This window comes from Talpa europaea (genome assembly GCF_964194135.1).
Source record: "Talpa europaea genome assembly, chromosome: 11".
NCBI lineage: Eukaryota > Metazoa > Chordata > Mammalia > Eulipotyphla > Talpidae > Talpa > Talpa europaea.
Genome location: NC_140078.1, coordinates 85047587 through 85067130, shown reverse-complemented (window position 1 = coordinate 85067130; position 19544 = coordinate 85047587). Strand labels below are relative to the sequence as shown.

Genomic DNA, 19544 nt, shown 5'->3' with positions numbered 1-19544 from the left:
GGTCCATGCAAAGGAAAATGAGGAGTAAATTGTACATGTAGAGTGAGGCCAGGTTGTAGAAGATCTGTACACTCAGTCAGGGGGCGTGGATAAATCCTGAGAACCATCCTCAGAGAGACTGACCTTCTGACTAGTCATGCATTGTGATTTTCATGAACGTATATAATTTGCTTTTGTGCATCCTTTCATAGAACATATTTAAAATTCTATTTTATGGCTACATTAGTACAAAGGTGAATATAACCCAGGCTGCATTTATTATTATATTCATACTATTATAGTTATTCTCTCCTCCTTTTTGAAAAGACTTTAAAATTGAAGAATTTTCTAGATCCCTAAAAATATCATGGGCCTTAGCATTCTGCCTGCTATACTTAATGGCTAGGCCCTGATTAGAGCTTGCTAATTCGTGCTTTACATATGTTACAGGTATTTTATGGTTAAGAAATTGCTCTGATCATTTTATATATGTGGACAAAAAGTATTTTCTATAATATGGAGAGGTAGGTCTCACCTGAATCACAAAATGTTTCCATGTGAGCAAAGCCAGCTCAGGAATGCTGAGATTATTTGTTGTCTCTGTCACATGGCCATGGCCATGAAATGCCCCATGCGAGGAAAGTTGAACTTAGTGGAAGAATTCTAATGTGCCTGGAAGACATCTATTGGGGTGCAGTCATTGGGGAAAGAGCTTCCAAGATCCTAAAATTAAAATGGGATTTTCATATGGAAGTTGGAGTTGGAAAGAAGAATGAGATTATCTGAAATAATCATGTCAACGTGGAGCTGATGTGTTTTGCTTTGACGTCAGATACCCACATCTGACCACCATGAAGTCCTTTAGAATTTCTAACATTCCTTTCATGTTTGTTCTAAGTATAAGGAAAAGAAAGGCGACTGAGCCATTCCCAGATGAGGGATTTACAATGAGAGCAGACAATCCTTCAGAATGGTGTAAGATTTGCTGCCAAGACCACAACTAGAAAAAGACTAGACAGAAAATGCATAGTTTAGGAGAAGATCACCAGGTAACTTGTTTTGCAGGCCTTTTCCAGAAAAAAATCCAGTTAATGCTTCCCTCTTAAAGTATTTGCAGGTCCTGAGACCCTCTGAGGAAATGATCCCTTACTGAAATGACCAGGGCAGTACTTTAGAAACATTTACCTACCAGTAGGGCCCAGGAAGGGATGGAGGAGAGAGATTTACCACAGAACCCATCATGAGGTTAGAATTGAGGGCAGGGTAGGGAGGAGACTGCAGAAAGCACAGCCTAGGACCTTGCCAATTCAAGTGTGGTCCAGGAGCTTCAAGGATCTGCACTATAATGCATATGTAACAAAATCCCCAGGTGATGTGTCAGTATAATTGAAATTTCAGAGGCACCGTGTTGTTAGCTTAGAGACTCTGAAGGGAAGGGTAGATTTAAAGAGTCTGCGAAGGTAATAGTTAGCAGGTCTTGCTATTTTGATATGTTTAGAACTAGAGATGACTTAAATATGACTCTAAGAAAACAAATTTGGGAGATTAAAAGAAAACTAGCAATTTTCCAATACTCATTTACTAATAGATATTTGATATTCTAGGTAAAAAAAAAATTCATACCTATTTCATTAAAGCCATAGATTCACTGTCAGAACATGTGTTTTACCAAGTTTAATTTCCCCAATAGCATTATTTTTATGCATTTGAGAATAATCAGTTTGCTTTTTCTGCCTGGTAAGTCAAATTCAGGTAGTACTTACTCATATCTATTTCCCTCTTTATTATTTAATCAGGATTATCTTTCTTTGCATTTTTTATGTAACCTTGGACATTGCTAATTATTAGGATCACTGCAAACTAGGTGCCAGCTTTCTCAGTGTGTAATTTATTCAGTTGTAATTAGATAGTATAAGGGTCACAAATATGTGCTCTAAATATGAGCCCCTGAGATGTTACTTCATTTGGGGTACCTGTAACAGTGGTCTGATGTCCTATGGCTATGAAAGAGAGAGTTCTGCTGGTGCCTTATTTATAGTCCAGGAATACTATATTGAGTGACTCTGTTACTTTGTTGGATTAATGAATCGAGAAAGGCATTGCATCTCTAAGTGGAAACAGTGCCTTCGAGGTGTTCACATGTTAGGCATATATATTCAAAGGCTCATAATTTCAGTGACTCACCCAGATGCTTTGTCTCCATGATGCCAGCCTCATGACATTTGCAAGCATCCCTATACCTGAATACTTCTTTCCAGTTTCATCCCATTATTTTCTTTCACTGTATAGATACTCTATTACCTCTGTCCCCTCTCTCCCAGAGGCAGGGGGAATAATACATCAATGTACACATAATCTCTCCTTATCACCTAGCTACTTCCAAATTAGAACTTCTAATGTGAACCAAGGAGAACAATGTCCCCTGAATCCTTTTCTCCCTAGGTAAAATAAGACCGAGCCTTTCTGTCCACTAAAGTTAGAAGATGATGAAAGTGGCACACATTGTTTTTCATAATATGTGGGATTTATTCTTCAAAATGTGAACATCAGACGAGCATTAGCGCTCCAGGTGCTGAGAGGTTCTGGCTGGTCTCTCATGTAATAATTGCCATATGAAGCCTACTGCTTACCTTAAATACCAGGGTAGCTAGCTCTGTGCTTTCCAGATATTATCATTTCCCATCACATGTTCCAAACTGGTAGCCTGAAAGCCAGATCTGGCCTGCAAACTTGTTTAATTTGGACTACATGGTGTTTATACAAAATTTGGGCCAAAAGTTAAAAATAGGGGAATCTCACACAAAGTCAGGGATACTGGGCCTTCCTGAAAAAATGCAATGTGACAAGACTGCTTTCATTCCTTGAAGGGCTAAGACCAGCTGGCATTAGTGACTACCCCAGGGCACCACAGTCCTTACCATTCCCAACCACTTCCCTGTCTAGGCTGAGCACCTGTGAGATAATAGAAACACTCTGTATTGGTCTCTGTCCCTGGGTCCTGAACTGAGTTCCCACAAGCCTGATGGTTTTCTAAGGGATAGGAGTACTAGGAACATCTCTTCTATTATTTGATCTTTGACCCTGGCTCCTGATACAGAGCTCCTAAATGCCCTGTGATTTCCAGTGCGATAGCAGTGTCTTTGTTTAATGAGGTGACCCTGGGTGGGACTAGTCACCGGAAAGACCAAGCCGTGGTTACAATCTTGGAATTTTTAGCTTCACCCCCATACTCCACAGAGGGGAGGGAGGCTGTAAATGGTATCGATGACTGATCATGCCTACCTTATGATGTCTCCATAAAAATCCCAAAAGTATAGCATTTGAAGAGTTTCTGGGTTGGTGAACACAGCTGTATACTAGCAGGGTGGGGCAACCCTTCTCCATGGGGACAGAAGTATCGAAGCCTGGAACCCTTCCAGACCTCACCCTAGGTAACTCTTCACCGGGCTGTTCATCTGTATCCTTTATCATGCCCTTTATTATATAATAAACTGGCAAATGTAAATAAATATTTCCCTGAGTTCTGTGAGCTATTCTAGCAAATTATTGGGTCCAAGGGGAGGGGCACAGGAATCTGATTTGTAGCCAAGTTGGACAGAAGCTCTGGGTACTGCTTGCTATCTCTAGCTATTAGTATTTGAAGAAGGGAGCAGTCTCCTGAAATTGACTGAGCCCTTAACCCTGGGGGCCTGTGCTTACTTGGTTAGTGTCAGAATTCAGTTGACTTGTAGGAGACATCCAGCTGGATTCAAAGAGAATTGCTTGGTGTGAGAAAAAAATCCTCCACCTCTGGCTTCAGAAATGTTAGTGCAACAGTACGAGAGGGTAATGGAGAAACACACAGAAGCTTGTTGATTTTTGTACTTGTGATGTTATTTTTCTTGAAATAGGGAAGTATTGATCTGGGCCTATGCCATTATTAAAAGTGAGATAGCTAAGATAAACTGAGAATTATATTTCAAGGAAAATAGGCATGCACAAATTTTTTTATGGACCTGAGGAATATTCCTGCATATTTAGTATATAAACCCTATGTGTGTACTGAAAGATAACTTGAGTCTAGTTACTGACAGGACCCTGGGATCATCCAAACACATGGTCATTCTTCAGCTCCCAGATTTGGAAAGGCATGCCTACATTGCCAGTGACAAAACCCTAGCAAGTGTGTGAACCACAGGACATGAGATGTTTGAACAGAAATGCACCTTGAAATGAAAGATCAAGAGCAGCTATTCAGTGGTGTTACATATGGGAAGTGGTGGGATATTCCTGCTTCTGCTTTTCTGGAGGGAAACCTGCTTTCAACTCAGACCTCAACTGGGGGAAAACTCTTCATGTCAAAAGCAGCAAAATGAAGATTTCTTCCACCCTTGAACAGATCACAACACAGCACACTGAAAGAGCTCCTGACTCTCCATCCACTTGGGTTGCTATAACAAAGTACCATTGACTAGGTGGTTTATAAACAACAGAAATTTACTTCTCAAAGTTCTGGAGACTAGAAGTCCCAAAACAGGGTGCCAGCATGGCCGGGTTCTGGTGAGAACCCTCTTCCGGGTTGGACTGCCAGCTTCTCGTACACTCACATGGCAGAGTGGAGAGAAGTAAGTTCCTCCAGACTCTTAAAAGGACACTAATCCAACTCATGAGTGCTCCACCCTGCTGAACTCATCTAATCCTAATTACCCCTTAAAAGCTCCCCCTCCTAATATCCTATTGGGGGATAAAAAAAACTTTGATTAAAAACTTTGAACTTCAGCGGGGAGCACAAACTTTCGATCCATAACACTGGCCCTGCCTAGGGTGAGAGGGAAGATGCAGCATTTGGCAAAAAGACAGAAGACAAATCCACCTGGCAGAGGAGTACAGCAGCAGCCCAAAACTTCAGCGCATATCTGTTAAGTGTTCACTTATGATGAAAGCAAAAGACAAAGAAAAAAATTGAACTTTAAGCAGGTGCATAAGCAGACCTAAGAGTGAGTTATTGCAGATGAGACAGAAGAAAAGTAGTAGAAGCTTGTAGAGGGAAAAAGTGAACCACAGCAGAACAGACACTATTCCTTTGGCTAAGACCCCTTGTCCACACGACAATAATTCTATAGCAGAGTTAGAAAATTGCTCTAGATTCATGATTGGATGCCTAGTAGAACAAAAATCCATATTCCTCTTTTCTGTTATTTGCAGGAGTGGGTAGGGGTCGGGACAGGGAACCGGAAATGGTTTGAATGACTTTAAGGGAAGAACTTCTCTTCAGGCCTTCTTAGGGGCAAGGGAAAGCGGGTGATGGCCATTGCTCTGGACCTTCATCCCTTGCAAAGTTCTTCTCTGAAGGACACACAGGAAAATTCTGCCGTGATAACAGAACCTGCTGGGGGATGAGAGACTGAGAAGCTCCAACTCTTCTTTGAGGTTCAAGTGTGAGACGCTCTCTCTGACTGACTGGCCCACGGTAGGTGCTATTAATAAAGTCTCAACAAGGAACTCACTGAGTGCAGGAAATGTGAGGCTGGTGACCCATTTTCACTGCAGACAGGAGTGGGCTAGGGTGTGGGGAGGGTTGGTACTGGCATAGCTCACAGCTGAGGGGAGATACCCTCGGGCAGTGGCAAGTACCTCCTAAGTGAAGCACACAAAGGTCAATGAAAAGTGTGTGACCTTGGATGGATATTGAGATGGGGCACTGCTGGCATCATTCGGCCGTGCAGGGTCTCCCTGCAATGGGAGATGTGTCCCTCAGCCTGTGTGGGATCAGCTTCAACAGCCACACGAGACCAATGGGTGCTTTTCAGCTCTCCCCTCCTTGGTCTGAGGGAGCCCCTGATATTCTTGGGCAACACAAACAGTGATAAGCAGCTGCACCTCTTGATAACAAGGTAAGTTTGATTGCACTTGAACTGATCAACCGGCCCATAAGAGTTACATGGTCAGGGTAAAATGTAAAAACTAAAAGCGTATGGTTCTCACCCCACCGCACAGATCCAGTCTTTCTTTACAGAACACCCATTTTTGTGTGACTTTAAGCTAGTGGAAAAGAGGTATTTGGACAAGGAAGACCCCACTGGATTGTTGCAGGTAAGACTCTGGGGCTTGGTCTGGATAAAGCAGTCGGTTGAGGCCTACTTAGTCATTTGTGCCTCAATGAGATTTATTTCTGCTTGATTTACAGAAGGTTCAGTGGTATATGGGGTACATGTGTATGAGGTGGGGTGGGGAGGGGGCTGAAGGTGAGTGACAACAGGAATGAAATACATTCACCCTCCATAAGGAAAGTAGTCACCTGGCTGCCCAGAGCAACCACCTTGGCAGGTACACTGTCTACACCTACTCAAGTCATGCCCCAAGCAAGTCTGATGGGGCCAGAGAAGTGTGCCAGCCTCCTGGGTTTTAGTAGCCCTGCATCTGGGCTTCAAGGCTCAGGAGCTAAACAGGAGTGGGCCTGACTGCTCTCAATCACAACTTCAAACTACGGGAATGCTGGGCTTGGGAAACACACCGCCACTCAAATGGATCTTGGGAGGTTTCAGCATGTTTCGAGGTATAGCAATCAAGTTAGCACATACCAGCACAGCCTGAAATAGCAGATAATAAGCATTAATCTCCCTAATAAATTCATTAGTCAGCTGTATGGTCTTGAAAAGTTTGTACACTCAAATCATACATTAAGCCCTGGTTAGACATTAACCTTCTCTGCCTTTGCTTAGCAAATCTACCAGTAGCTCTAATGGGATCAAAAGTTTCTTCAGTCCTCCCTAAGATCCTGCTTTCCTTTGCCAAATGACACTGACACAAAGCTTTACAAAACATATTTATGGTATAGTTTAAAAAAAAAAGTGATGTCTAATCTAGCTTCTAAGGTCATATTTACTGAAAAAAAAAATTATGACAGTGTACACATTCAAGATCCGGTGTTGCTGGGAACAGATATGCCTGAGGCCATTTTTGTGGGAGTTAGAAGAACTATCTATCACTCCTTGCAAGGTGGGCTCCCTTCAAGACTAAGCAGCTGCCTCTCAGATCACAAGCCATTCCTAAGGCCACTGTCTTTCTCTCTGGCTGTTCCAACACACATTTCTTGTGTGTGGTACAATATCTCCCTTATAGGGTATTCTACAGCTCAGTGCTGCATTATCTGGGCAATGCTCTGTATTCCTGGTATATAGAGCACCATGGACTATACAGCTTAGAGAGATACCAGGAACTTCTGGCAATACAGCTCTTAAGATCCTGCCAATTATTCCTCTTCCTCAACCCACAGTCTTATGTTTCCTTCCCCTCTGCCTTGTGCTGTAATCAGCATCCTACTTAGTTACTTAGCTCCCCTAATCTCTCACCTTCCTAAGCTGAATCACTGCACACATGCTGAGAATGGCCAGCTCTTCTATTTCCCCCTTGTTTCAGCCCCTCATCCCCATCCCTTCAATGTCTGCCATCAACCTCTGCTATTTACTAAAACCTTCCAGATACTCCCTTGCACTTTTATCAGTCCCCCTACTCTCATTATTCAGCACTTGGGGGTACAGGACCTTTGAGGAAAAGGCTGGCATATTTCAGAATCAATATCTTCCAGGTAGTCAATATGTAACCCGCCCACCCCCCCAATTCAGAAGTGTCGTGACAACAGGTTGAGCATCTTTGTGGCAGGCATGCGTCTAGGTACCTGTGGACACAGCTGGGACCAGAACAGAAAATATCCTCACCTCCTCAGGCTGACATCCTGGTGGTCCAACCTATTAACTTTTTAACCGCTGGCTGTTGCCAAATTTGTGTGTGTGGTGGGGGGGAGTTAATGAGGTTCCTTCTGAGTAACGCTAAAGGCTTTGTATTTATAAACTATACATCAGAACAATAAAAAGAGCTCTTTCCCAATGTTTCAACTATCTTTGATGAGAATACAAGTACAGGCAATCTATTGAGAACATGATCATCCACAAGAGAAAGACTAGCAAATGTTTAGATCATAAAGATTTTGCCATCCCAATGAATTTTTAATGCTAGCTAAGGACACTTTCACCTGCGAAACTATCTTCTTTTGCATAAAGACATTTATCTGCTTACTGCTTTTAAAATTTTCATATTAATTTACTTTTTTGAATAAATAATAAATAATTAATATAAAACCTGTTTTTAGGGTTAAAAGACAAAAAAGAGTGCGGGTATATTTTTTCAGTTTGTTGGTCTGCTAGGTGAGTGAGCTCAGAAGTAAAAGTGAAATATTTGAGATTATGTGTAGCCATTTTGACCATTCAGAGCAAGGAGAGCTTCATCTGCGAGTATCAACTGAAAACAAGTGACCCAAAGTGATCCCAGAAAAAAGGTACCCTTCAACTAAAGGCAAATACCTTAGATTGGATGTTCATAGATTAGCAGTCTGTAGCCATAAAGAGTTCTGTTGCTTTTGGCCAGCCCATTATTAAAAATAAGAGTGCATATCCTCCAGTTTGCCACTGGCCTTACCACGCACTATTTTAACAGCTGCTTTGCATACATTTATATTAAGCACTTGTCTGGTCCAAGAGTTTGGAATGTGTGAATTGGCAGCTTTTCTAAATCCCCCTTTCAGCACTGATATTTTTGGGTCTTGTTCTTTCTTACTACCCTCTTAGCTGTATACAGTTTCTCCAGTACCCTGTAAGTGCCATGGAAGACAAGATTAAATATATTACTTTTAGATGCCTTGTAGGCATTACCCTCTAGCCTCCCCAAGATTTAGGTTCTGGGTTTTGTTTAATTTTATCAGCAAAGGGTGAGAGTAAGTGACAAATTTTTAAACAGTTTGAAATATCACACTAGGACAAAAGGTGGCTCTTAATGGACTGCTGGTTTAGTTTGGCTTGCTTCTTAATGGTACTATTTCGGGCATTAGGGATAAAAAGAGAAGTGGAAAGTCATACAATTTCATACCATTTAGAACTCTGTTGTCATGGCCTGATCTACCACACTGGGGCAGCCCAAGGTCATCCTCAAATAAAAAAAAAAATGTTTCTTAAAGTGTATTATCTGGCTCATCTGTAACTGCAAATTAAAATGCAGATTCCTACTGACATGCCCACAATTCCTATAACCCATCTTAGAGTTTTCCTACATTGAGGATGGATGATTTCCTGCATTAATCTTTCCTATTTGGTGAGGGCTTTCTCTGGCTTCAAAGTTGCTTATAGGTGCCAAGAAATTCACGCCCAGTAAGACAACACTAAACAATAAAGGAGAGGAGTAAGAGTAAATATCCCAGCTTTTCCTCACTTCAGTAGGGTAATTCTTCTTTAAAAAAAAAAAAAAGATTTATTTATTTATACATACAAGAACTGGGGTACAGGCCAGAGGTGAGGGGGATGAGAGGATTCACCAGAGACAGAGTGGGGAACAGAACAGGCAGAATGCCTGAAATACACTGCTGGGGGGAGCAGCAGATGAGACAGGAGAGGCCTGCTGTGTCATATGGGTCAGCAACCTGGCCAGAGATTGAACTCGTGCTGCAGTGGGTGCAGATGGTTTCATAGGTTGCATCTTAACCCCTTGTGCCACCAGGGTGGCCCTCAGAGGGTAATTCTAAGGCATATTCTTCATGGTTCCTTAGAGGGTCCCCAGTGGGACCACGTCCTGGTTGCCCTTGTTACCTGCTCATTAATGTGCACTCTCCCAGCTTCATGTTCTTGCTCTTGTGTTTGTGCTTCTGAGTCCATCACCCCAATAAACTGTTTACATCTATAGCGTGATTTCAGGGAATCACTTGAGATGAACTCAAATTAAGGAGAGTTGTTCCAAACATTAGGAAGACTTATGGTAGGTTAAATATTTCAGTTCCCTTATCCACAGAATGGGAATAACAAAGTAGCTACCTCATATACTTGCAGCTATCAGGATTAAGTAAGCTGATAGAAGTGAAGTCTTTCTAATAGTGCTTGCACATAATAAATGTATAATACATGCTTGCTATTATTATTACCTAATAAATCAAAGTCTCTTGGGTGGAGTCCAGAAATATGCTTTTTAAGTAAGTTCACTAAGTGATTCTCATGCACAATAAAATTTGAGAATCACTGAACAAGAGACACACCCATTGGCTTGCCTGTTAATCAAAAAAAAAAAAAAATCGAGGAAGCTATTTTACACCATTGCAGATAAACAAAAAACAACATTTACACAGCAAGCTTCAAGGTAAAATAAAAAGTGTCACTATTCAGAGCACTAGAGAAAACTGATGATTCCATCCCTGGGGCTCCCCAGAGGGCTGAATTCATCCCCTTTTTCATCCCTTGGTCTCAGTTGTATCCTCATTAGGTAAAATAAGTCCTAAAAAACATCAGTGCTTTTAAGCCAGAGATCATCAAAATGTGGTCAGAAAGATAGCATCAGCCCCACCTGGGAGCTTATTAGAAAGACTATTCTCAGGGACCTCCCCAGTGACACAGCAGTTGAGCGCTGGGTTGCGAAGCTGCCCACAGCCTCTGCAGCGCTGGTTCGATCCCCGGCCGCCAGACGGGAGTCCCACATGATGCACAGACCTCTCCTGCCGCCCGCTGCTCCCCTCAGCAGTGTACTTTGTCAGTCTGCCTGCTCTGCTCTCCGCTCCAGCTCTGGTGAATTCTCTTACCGTCCCGCGCTTCTGACTGTACCTAGTGTTTGTATGAATAAATAAATAAATCTGAAGAAAAAAAGAGACCATTCTCAGATTACACCCCAGATCTACTGAATTTTAAACTCTGGGTAGATGGGGGTGTGGGGGAAAGCCTCGAAATCTGCTCTCATAAGCTTTCCAGGAAATACTGATGCAGCCTAAGGTTGGAGAACCCGTCTCCCAAATTAAGGGAATTCTCTAAACCTCTCGCCTTTGGCTGCCAATGAGGTACAAAAGTCAGGACTTTTCCAGAACTGTTTCTCTCAAGCAGATGTCAGCAAATGCAGTTTATAACAAGTGAAATCTTAACTCTGCTTAGTAATGACTGTGATTAATGGGGCCCAAAGGTAAAGCATCCAAGGGTTGGATTGTTAGAAGTGCAAGGTGGCTTTCCCGGACTTGGGCCCTTCTGACCCAGGACTATAAAGCCAAAAAAATGGAATGGAACAACTTAGGAAACTTAAATTGTTCATCCAAGAGAAAACTTAAGAGATACAATAAGAAGTGAAGGTTTGCTTTATTTAAATTAGTTCTCCTTTCTGGTGCCCACCGGGACTTGAAGATCACAGCGTCATTACACCTATTTTTCTCTCTCTGACTTTTGGGCCCATTTTTTGATTTCTAATTTAAAAATTCTGGGGAGAATTTTTTGGTGATTTTTCTGGTGATTTTTTTCAGATTATTTCTGGGATATTTTAGAAAGTCTCTACGACTTCCATTATCTAACAGTTATCAAATATAAAAATATTTTTGTAGGGCCTCCCCGGTGGTGCAGCGGTTGAGCGCTGGGCTGCGAGGCTGCCCGCAGCCTCCGCAGCGCTGGTTCATTCCCCGGCCACCGGCGAAGGTCCCACAAAAAAAAAAAAAATAAATTGTATATTATTTAAAGCTCATATTATCATCAATTCATACATTGTTATTCTTTCCATTTTACAGATGAGGAAATGGAGGCATTGAGAAGTTACATGGTTTCTCTGCAGTCACATATAGTAAAAAGCAACAAATACTAAAAGAAATTCAAACCCAGGCAGTCTGATTTTTTACTTACTGTATAAATATAGTTAACTATGAGATCGCAATTAACTGACCATTTCTTTCAATAACAGAAATAATCAGAACATCAGTTCTGCAAAATACTAGGAGAGATTTGAACATATTTTTAAATTTTGGAGTAATTTTAGACTTACAGAAAATTTGCAAAAACGATACAGAAAATCCCAATATGCCCTTCACTAGTTTCTTCCAATGTTAACATTTCATATAATTAATACTTACACAAAATATAAGAAATTAACATTGGTACAACACTATTATTCAACAAACAGATTTTGTTCTGGTTTTGCTAATTTTTATAGTAAATGTCTTCTTCTGTTTCAAGATCTGATTTAAGATATCTTATTGCAATTATCTGTCCTATTCTCCCAGTCTTCTCCAATTCATGAGAGTCTCCTAACTCTTTCTTGATATTTAGAACCTTTTCAAGTTTTGAAGAAACTATGTAGGTATTTTGTAGATGGTTCTTCAATTTGGGTTTCTCTTACAACTTTTCTCATGACAAGACAGGGAAAGAAAACAAAATAAGTGAAGTGCTGTTCTCATCTCCTTATATTAGGGAGGGTGTGATATCAGTGTGACCCATCACTGATCTGATCTTGACCTTGATTCCTTGGTTTGTGTTTCAATCCACATTTAAGGAAACTCCTTTCTGGAGAAGGGAGTGTCTACATTTAGTAACTGGAATTCTTGGCACAGAAAATCTGTCCCTTTCCCCCATTTATTTGCTTATTATATAATTTATTTATCTCAGTATGTATTCAGGGATAGTCCCTTTATTCCATGGGTTATAATTTAATATTTTTTTAAGATTTATTTATTTATACAAGAACTGGGGTATAGACCAGACGTGGAGGAGGGTGAGAGGACACACGAGAGGCAGAGCGGGAAACAGAATAGGCAGACGGACCGAAGACACTATTGAGGGGAGCAGCGGGCAAGACAGGAGAGGTCTGCTGCACCATGTGGATTTCTCCCCGGCCGGCCAGGAATCAAACTGGCGCTACAGAGGCTATAGACAGCTTCACAGCGCGGCATTTGACCTGCTGCGCCACTGGGGAGGCCCGGTTATAATTTAATATTATCTTCTTGTGCTAGCCTTGGTGAGTGAGGGCTATTGTGACCCCTATGTCATTTTGACATGCATAATCCCATTTGGGGAAGGAGAATTTCCTTATCTGTGGAAATACAAAATGCTCCAAGCTCATATTTCCTGTCTCAGCCCTTTCACCAAGAAGCCCTGGTTCTTTTACTAGAGAATAACCTTTAGAAGCCAAGGTGAATGCTGGTTGTGGTCACTGCTTCAATGATCATTATTTCTAAATCCTGTAAGTTAACAGAGCAAGGAAGTATCTATGTGTATACTAATGCATGTATGTATATACACATACATATGAATATATATGAATGTATATATTAAAATGAATGCTTATATGTCAAATATATAGTTATCTAATATAAACATATACAGATGAATGTATATATTAGGGTGAATGCTTATATATTAAATGTATTTATTTACATATAAATATATGTTAAAATAAACAGTAAACAGAAGTTCATATGGTTATCTCCTTTCTAATACACACCATAGAAGGCATTTAGCCCTTTTCCTCTTGCTTACCTGTAACTTCTTTCTCTGACAGGTATTTACCTATTTATTCAATCCTAGCATACACTACTAGTATGCACAAATTCCTGTAAGAAACATATTTACCAACTAAAGTAAGAGTTCTTTTTCGTTTTAGTCATATAGTACTCAAAGCACCATTTTCAGAAGTTACTTAGGTCAGCTCCTTTTTCTGCCTCCCCTTTCTGAGAAATTATCAGACATTTGTAATGGTTAAATTCATTTGTCAAAGTCAGCATTCTATCCCGGGATGTGATAAATTTTTATAATCCATTTACACATGGACTCACTGAATGTCAAGATTCCTAGAAGCCACATAATAGGTTTTCAGCGTATTTATGTGTGTGTGTGTGTGTGTGTGTATGTAAGGCTTTATATACCATTATTCAAATGATACATGTTTTCTGGGGAAAACACATCCATAAATACAGGAAAGCAAAAGAAATAAAGTTCAGGGAGCCTATTACCTGAAAATGACCATGGTCAACATTGTAGGATATTATGTCCTAGACTCTTCTTTAGATGACAACCAAAAAGGACATTATACAATTCCTATTATTTGGAGTCTGCTCTTTACCTTTACTATATCATAAACATAAGGCAGTATTATGGTATTGAAGAACACAATTTTAAAAAGTAATACTTCCTTTCCCTCTCCCTAAGTCAGCAGTCAGAGATGCCAGCAAATACTAATATGTCTCTTCCAATAAACAACTGGGACTACTGTTGGCAAAGGGAACTGATTAATATAATGTGTGCAAACATTAATTGATGCTGTAAATTAAGAACTGAATCCCTATTTTAAAGATGTTATACACGCAGTGCAATCAAGGAAAGTATTTAACCAGATTTGTTCTTGAATTCCATTGTGTGATGTTGAATAGCTAATTTATAATTGCATTAGTCTGTAAAATAATCTATTAATAAAAAATTGAAAGTAAAATTGGGCATAGATTCATTATCTCAGTTGTGGATGCTCACTAAAGAACATTTTCTCCCAAATGAGCGGGAGACCTCATTATCACGTTCAGTAGACTGGGAAGCACATATCTGTCCTTTATTCTTCCAGTGCCAAGTAATGTTCCAGCAAGCCAACTAATTCATTAAAGTTAGTGGAAAACTTGAGTGCACACTTAATCTTCTTCAGTGTTAATTAGTGTTGTCTTTGGTCTAGAAAATGTTTCATAATTTACTGAATTGGAAAAGCAGTTGTGTATTGGCTTTGTAAAGGTAAATGCGCTTTGTGCTAGTAGCTCCTTGACCTCTGTGGAGAAAAGCTGGGCCCATGAGTCATTATTTCTTTCCGAATCTTTGCTTTTCCCACTGCTTTTAGGACTCATAAAAGGTCAGGGTAGAAATACCCAAAGAATCCATCTAGGGACTATGGTCAAGATAGATTAAGAGAAATCTAAACATTCCTTGACTATATTGGAGGGGAATGAAGAGCCTGAAGTGAGGTGTTCATTCATCAGTCACTCAACCAACCAACCATCCAAACAACCATCAGTTGAAAATGTCTATGAACATCCCTATTCAGAGAGACTATAGCCATGAAAGTGTTGTAGAGCAACCCTGATACAAAACGGGGTGCCTGACTGTGGGGCCTCACCCGCGCACCTAAAAGGACTTATCAACACTCTATTGCAGGGAGCAGCTTCTCATAACCATGCTGTTTCCAATCCAGAGGCACAGGGACCAGTGGGGCAGGGAACACGAGCAGCTACATTGCCCCTCACCTTCTACCAGGTAACCCCGAACAGTCCACCAGGCAGGGACTTCGCCATTATGGCTTACTGAGAATGGCCAAGACAAAAAATGCTCCAGGATGCTGGAGAGCTCACGGGGAATTGTACAAAATAGCAGCTGGTTCCAAGTGTGGTGCAATAATCTAGAAAGAATAGCTTCCAGGATAAATTCTCTCTGTCTTGTGTGTTGTTACAAACACAATCTTACTTCTCACAGCTGGTGCCTCTTAGTGCTGAGAAGCTGCATTTGGCGCCAAGACTCAGAGAGGGATGCAGGCTGAGGAGCATTCCCATGTAGTGAAGGAAGACTGTGCTTCATCCCATCAGTCTCAGAGGCCCCACCACCCTCCTACCTCTTCAGCCAGGCTTTCACCAAAGACAACATTTAGTAAGTTCTAATTAGCAGATACCACCCTTATCTAAAGCTGTATTTGCCCTAAAATCAAAGTTAGTCTACGGATTTCCAAATGCAGTCACAGTTCTAAGGCAGGGAGCCTTTTAGTTTACTTTTCAAAAGCAGTTTCCTGAGGGCAAAGAATGGGAGATTTTACTTCTCCCCTACAGCTGCCCATCCCTCATCAATTTAAATGGGTGCAACAATTAGTTTTGCTTAATCTCATTAATCTCATTTCCGCTTAATCTCATTTCAAACACTCCACCCACAGCCATTAATCCTCAGTATTGCCTAAATCAACAGTCAGGTACAAAGTTTTCCCAAACTGGCAGTTTGGATTGGATACCATCATAGATACAAAGACTTCATGTGGGCTTAATGTAGTTCAAGGGTTATGAAGGAGAGAAAAATCTTGAATGAAGCATCTCAGAAATTGAAAATCATGGTGGAACTGTTACAGGGCAGCCCGAATATAAAACGGGGCGCCTGACTGTGGGTCCTCACCCGCGCGCTTAAAAGGGACTTAATACTCCGCTGCAGACATACACAAAAGGTTAATAAAAGATTCATTCACAAGGGAAGGGGAAATGAGGAAATGTACAACTCAGGGAGAAAATAGGGAAATAAAGTCTTAAATGCGTCCTACCAGATCCGCAGATCTGGAATCCCAAATGGCACTCTGAGAGCTGGCCACAGGCCACGAGCCTGAAGCCAGGAGGCGAGCGACACAGCGAGAGCCCCCAAGGCCCACGTGTTTGGTTTTTATACCAAACCTGGCTGCTTAACCCCACCCTCAGGTCCCAGCCACCTTCCCTTTGGTGGTGATGGGATTTGTCTTTCCCAATGTCCTGATGGCTTTGGTCTGGAGTGGGGGTGGGTCCACAAAGCCTCCATGGGATTAGCGCAGGACATCTGTAGGGTAAAGAAAATGTCAGGCTTTTCTGCCCTTCCGCCATCAGGATAGATGATGGATCCTTGTCCTGAATGCATGCCTGATGGCGGGCACCTGGAATAGGGTGTGGGCATAGGTAGATGGGATTCAGCTGAGCTAAGACTGTGCTTTTAAGGGCGGCATCACGGGGACACCAGTAGCAGCAGTAGAAGCCGAAGCCGAAGCCGAAAGAGAAGCCGAGAAGCAGCAGAACAAACACTAGAGAGCCCAGATAGAGGGCTCCCTCCCAGACAGGCCTCCCAGCCCCCCAGCCAGCACCCCTGCCTGCCATATGCCTGGTGAACCCCAAATAAAAAACCTGCAAAGCTACTGAGGACTCTGACTCCTCCTTTACCTGGTCTGCATGGGATCAGAGAACCTGCACTGTGCCCAGTTCCTGCCCTTACAACATCCTTTCCCCCTAACAGAACAAAGGTGATATTTAATGCAGTTTGAGCTCCAAGGAGATACCCCTGCATTCTGGTAACTGGTCTTCCAGCTTCCTTTACCTTTTCTTCCTGCATTTTCCTTGATAGAGAAGCCGTGAGTACTATGAAGTTCTTGAGTTTTACAATATCCTCTCAGGTATGGTTCATACTTTGCCTGTCATTCCCTCTGGATATCATAGATATATGTTTCCACAAAACATGTGGAGAAAGTCCACTGGATGCTGCAAGATCATGAGGAAATCAATTTAGAAGAGCAATGAATAATGATGAAGCTTCAAGCAAAATTTCCCCAATTCACATAACCTTCTGGTCTCTTGCTACCTTCTGTTAAACAGCTTCAAAGTATAAGGCCCTTAACTCATTTGGAGAGAATGAGAGTCTACATTTCTGCCCTAATTCCCTTTTCCTTGCAGTTTCTGCCAATTTCCAGAAGGGCTGGGGAAGGGGTTTCTTTGAGGGGACCAGAGGAAAGGGTAGAGGGGAAGACACCAGAGCTGGTTGCTAGCAACTGGATCTAAAGAGTACAAGGATCTGATCTAAAAAAAGCCAGGAGCTATTTCCAGAATGTGAGGGGAGAGAGAAAGAGGGAGGCCCTCTTGGCTTTGATCAGTTAGGGAAATGCAGGGCTGCTGAGAACAAGAACAGGACAAGGACTAATCCTGCCTGACCGCCCTCACTGTGCTCCCCGCACCCGTCACCCCCCCACCTCCACCCCAAGAATTTATTTTCCTCTCACAGCAGGCCAGCACGAATAGTATCATGTCTGAGCAAGTCAGAAGAAACTGGTTTCTGAGGCCTTTCAAAGGACTCTGGGGGCTTTGGTGGTGGGGCGCTGACATGTATGTCAGCATGGTGACATACATGTGAGGAGGTGTGAGTCTACAGCCCTAACTCATATACAGTGTTGTAAACTATTGTCATCTCAATAAAGAAAAAAAAATTGAGTTATCCATTATTCAAAACAAAACAATAAACATGTTCAGGCTAAAGGCTGAATCTTCCAAAAGTTAAGTGTGTCAGAAGTTCCAAATCACTCAAAATTATTGGGAGCCTTGCAGAGAGCACAGTTAGCTTTTCAACTTTTCCCACAGAAGACCTTCAAGGCACAATTTCAAATTTCTTTGCCCCATCACTTAGCACCTTGCTGCCTGACCGATGTCACATATCAGATTTCCCTGGTTCTAAATGATTATCACTATTTCCATTTCTGCCCTGCCAGCCCCTCCACCCTATGCCTCCAGGAGGTGGTAAGGTATGGAGTTCTGGGTTTTTCTCATAAACATTGATTGAGCCAGTGTGCCGTGCAAGACCTTGGGCTAAGTACAACATCGGCCTTTGTCCAGCAAGACTTGGCTGATGATTTAGGGCTACAAGCCAAGGTGCAACATCACTGCGTGCCTGGATTCCTCATTTGACTTCTTAAAGTCAACCCAAATACAGAACCATGGAAAGTCAACACTGGGGCCATCTTTGAGCACAACTACACACCTCCCATTGATATGATGAGTAAACAAGTGATTACATGAGTGAGTGAGCCAATTTCACAAAGCTGTTGACAGTGCCAGGACAACCCCAGATTTCTTGACCTCTCTATCTGAGGTTGGTTTTCTTTACAAGACATTCAGATTGGCATTAGTAAACTGTGTGCCTCCATCTGATTAGCTGTTCTGGACCCCCAAAATTCTCGCCCATTTTCCTTCACCTAGCTATTGCCTACTTATCCTTCAAAATTCAGCTCAAGAGTCACCTCCTTAGTGAGGGGCAGTGGCTCCATGTCCAGCCGCGAAGGTGGGAAGAAGCCCTTGAAGCAGCCCAAGAAGCAGGCCAAGGAGATGGATGAGGAAGATAAGGCATTCAAGCAGAAGCAGAAAGAGGAGCAGAGGAAACTCGAAGAGGGCCTCGCCGGGTGGCGCAGCGGTTGGGCGCTGGGCTGTGAAGCTGCCCACAGCCTCTGTAGCGCCAGTTCGATCCCCGGCCGCAGGGCGAGGGTCCCACATGGCGCGCAGACCCCTCCTGCCGCCCGCTGCTCCCCTCAGCAGTGTACTTCGTCAGTCTGCCTGCTCTGCTCCCCGTTCTGGCTCTGGTGAATTCTCTCACTCTCCTGCGCTTCTGACTGTACCCAGTGCTTGTATAAATAAATAAATAAATCTTTAAAAAAAAAAAAAAAAAAGAGTGTGGATGATATAACTCAAATTTAAAAAAGAAAAAAAAGAAACTTGAGGAGCTAAAAGTGAAGGCTGCGGGGAAAGGCCCCCTGGCCACAGGTAGAATTAAGAAATCTGGCAAAAAGTAAGATGTTCCTTGTGCCTGAGGCAATAGTGGTCCTTAATTCCATTCGTATTTAAACATGTGGATTCTCTGCCATGGTATCTTTTGATGCCAATAGCTAGAATGAAGTGTCCTGGAGCCTGTTGTACATTTAAGAATAAACTTTTGTAAAAAAAAAATAATAATAAAATAAGAAGTCATACGCTCGCTCATCTTTAGTTCTTCTCACTTAGCCATTTCTACCTTACCTGTGAGGTCAGAGAAAACCCAGTGTAGAATCCTGCCAAAGTGTGCTCATCTTCATCTTTGTTCTATCTTGAATTCTGTACTACCTGGAATTAAACCAACTCATTTGAAATGACAAAAAAAAAAAAAAAAAAGAGTCACCTCCTTAAGTTTTCTATAGTGCCTAGCAAAAGATAGGGGACCTGCTAGGTGGCCCCCTATACTCTTGACGTTCACAGTACTCACAGCAACGCA

The 19544-nt window shown here is 42.0% G+C and overlaps 1 protein-coding gene across 1 annotated transcript; it reads left to right on the top strand.

Moving 5' to 3' along the window:
- Positions 1-18568: 18568 nt before the first annotated feature.
- On the top strand, positions 18569-19089 carry LOC311179526 (translation machinery-associated protein 7-like; the record flags this gene model as incomplete). Its single annotated transcript, XM_084246767.1, has 2 exons — positions 18569-18679; positions 19009-19089. 2 exons carry the CDS (start codon positions 18569-18571, stop codon positions 19087-19089), a joined length of 192 nt encoding a protein of 63 aa, XP_084102893.1.
- Between the last annotated feature and the right edge of the window lie 455 nt (positions 19090-19544).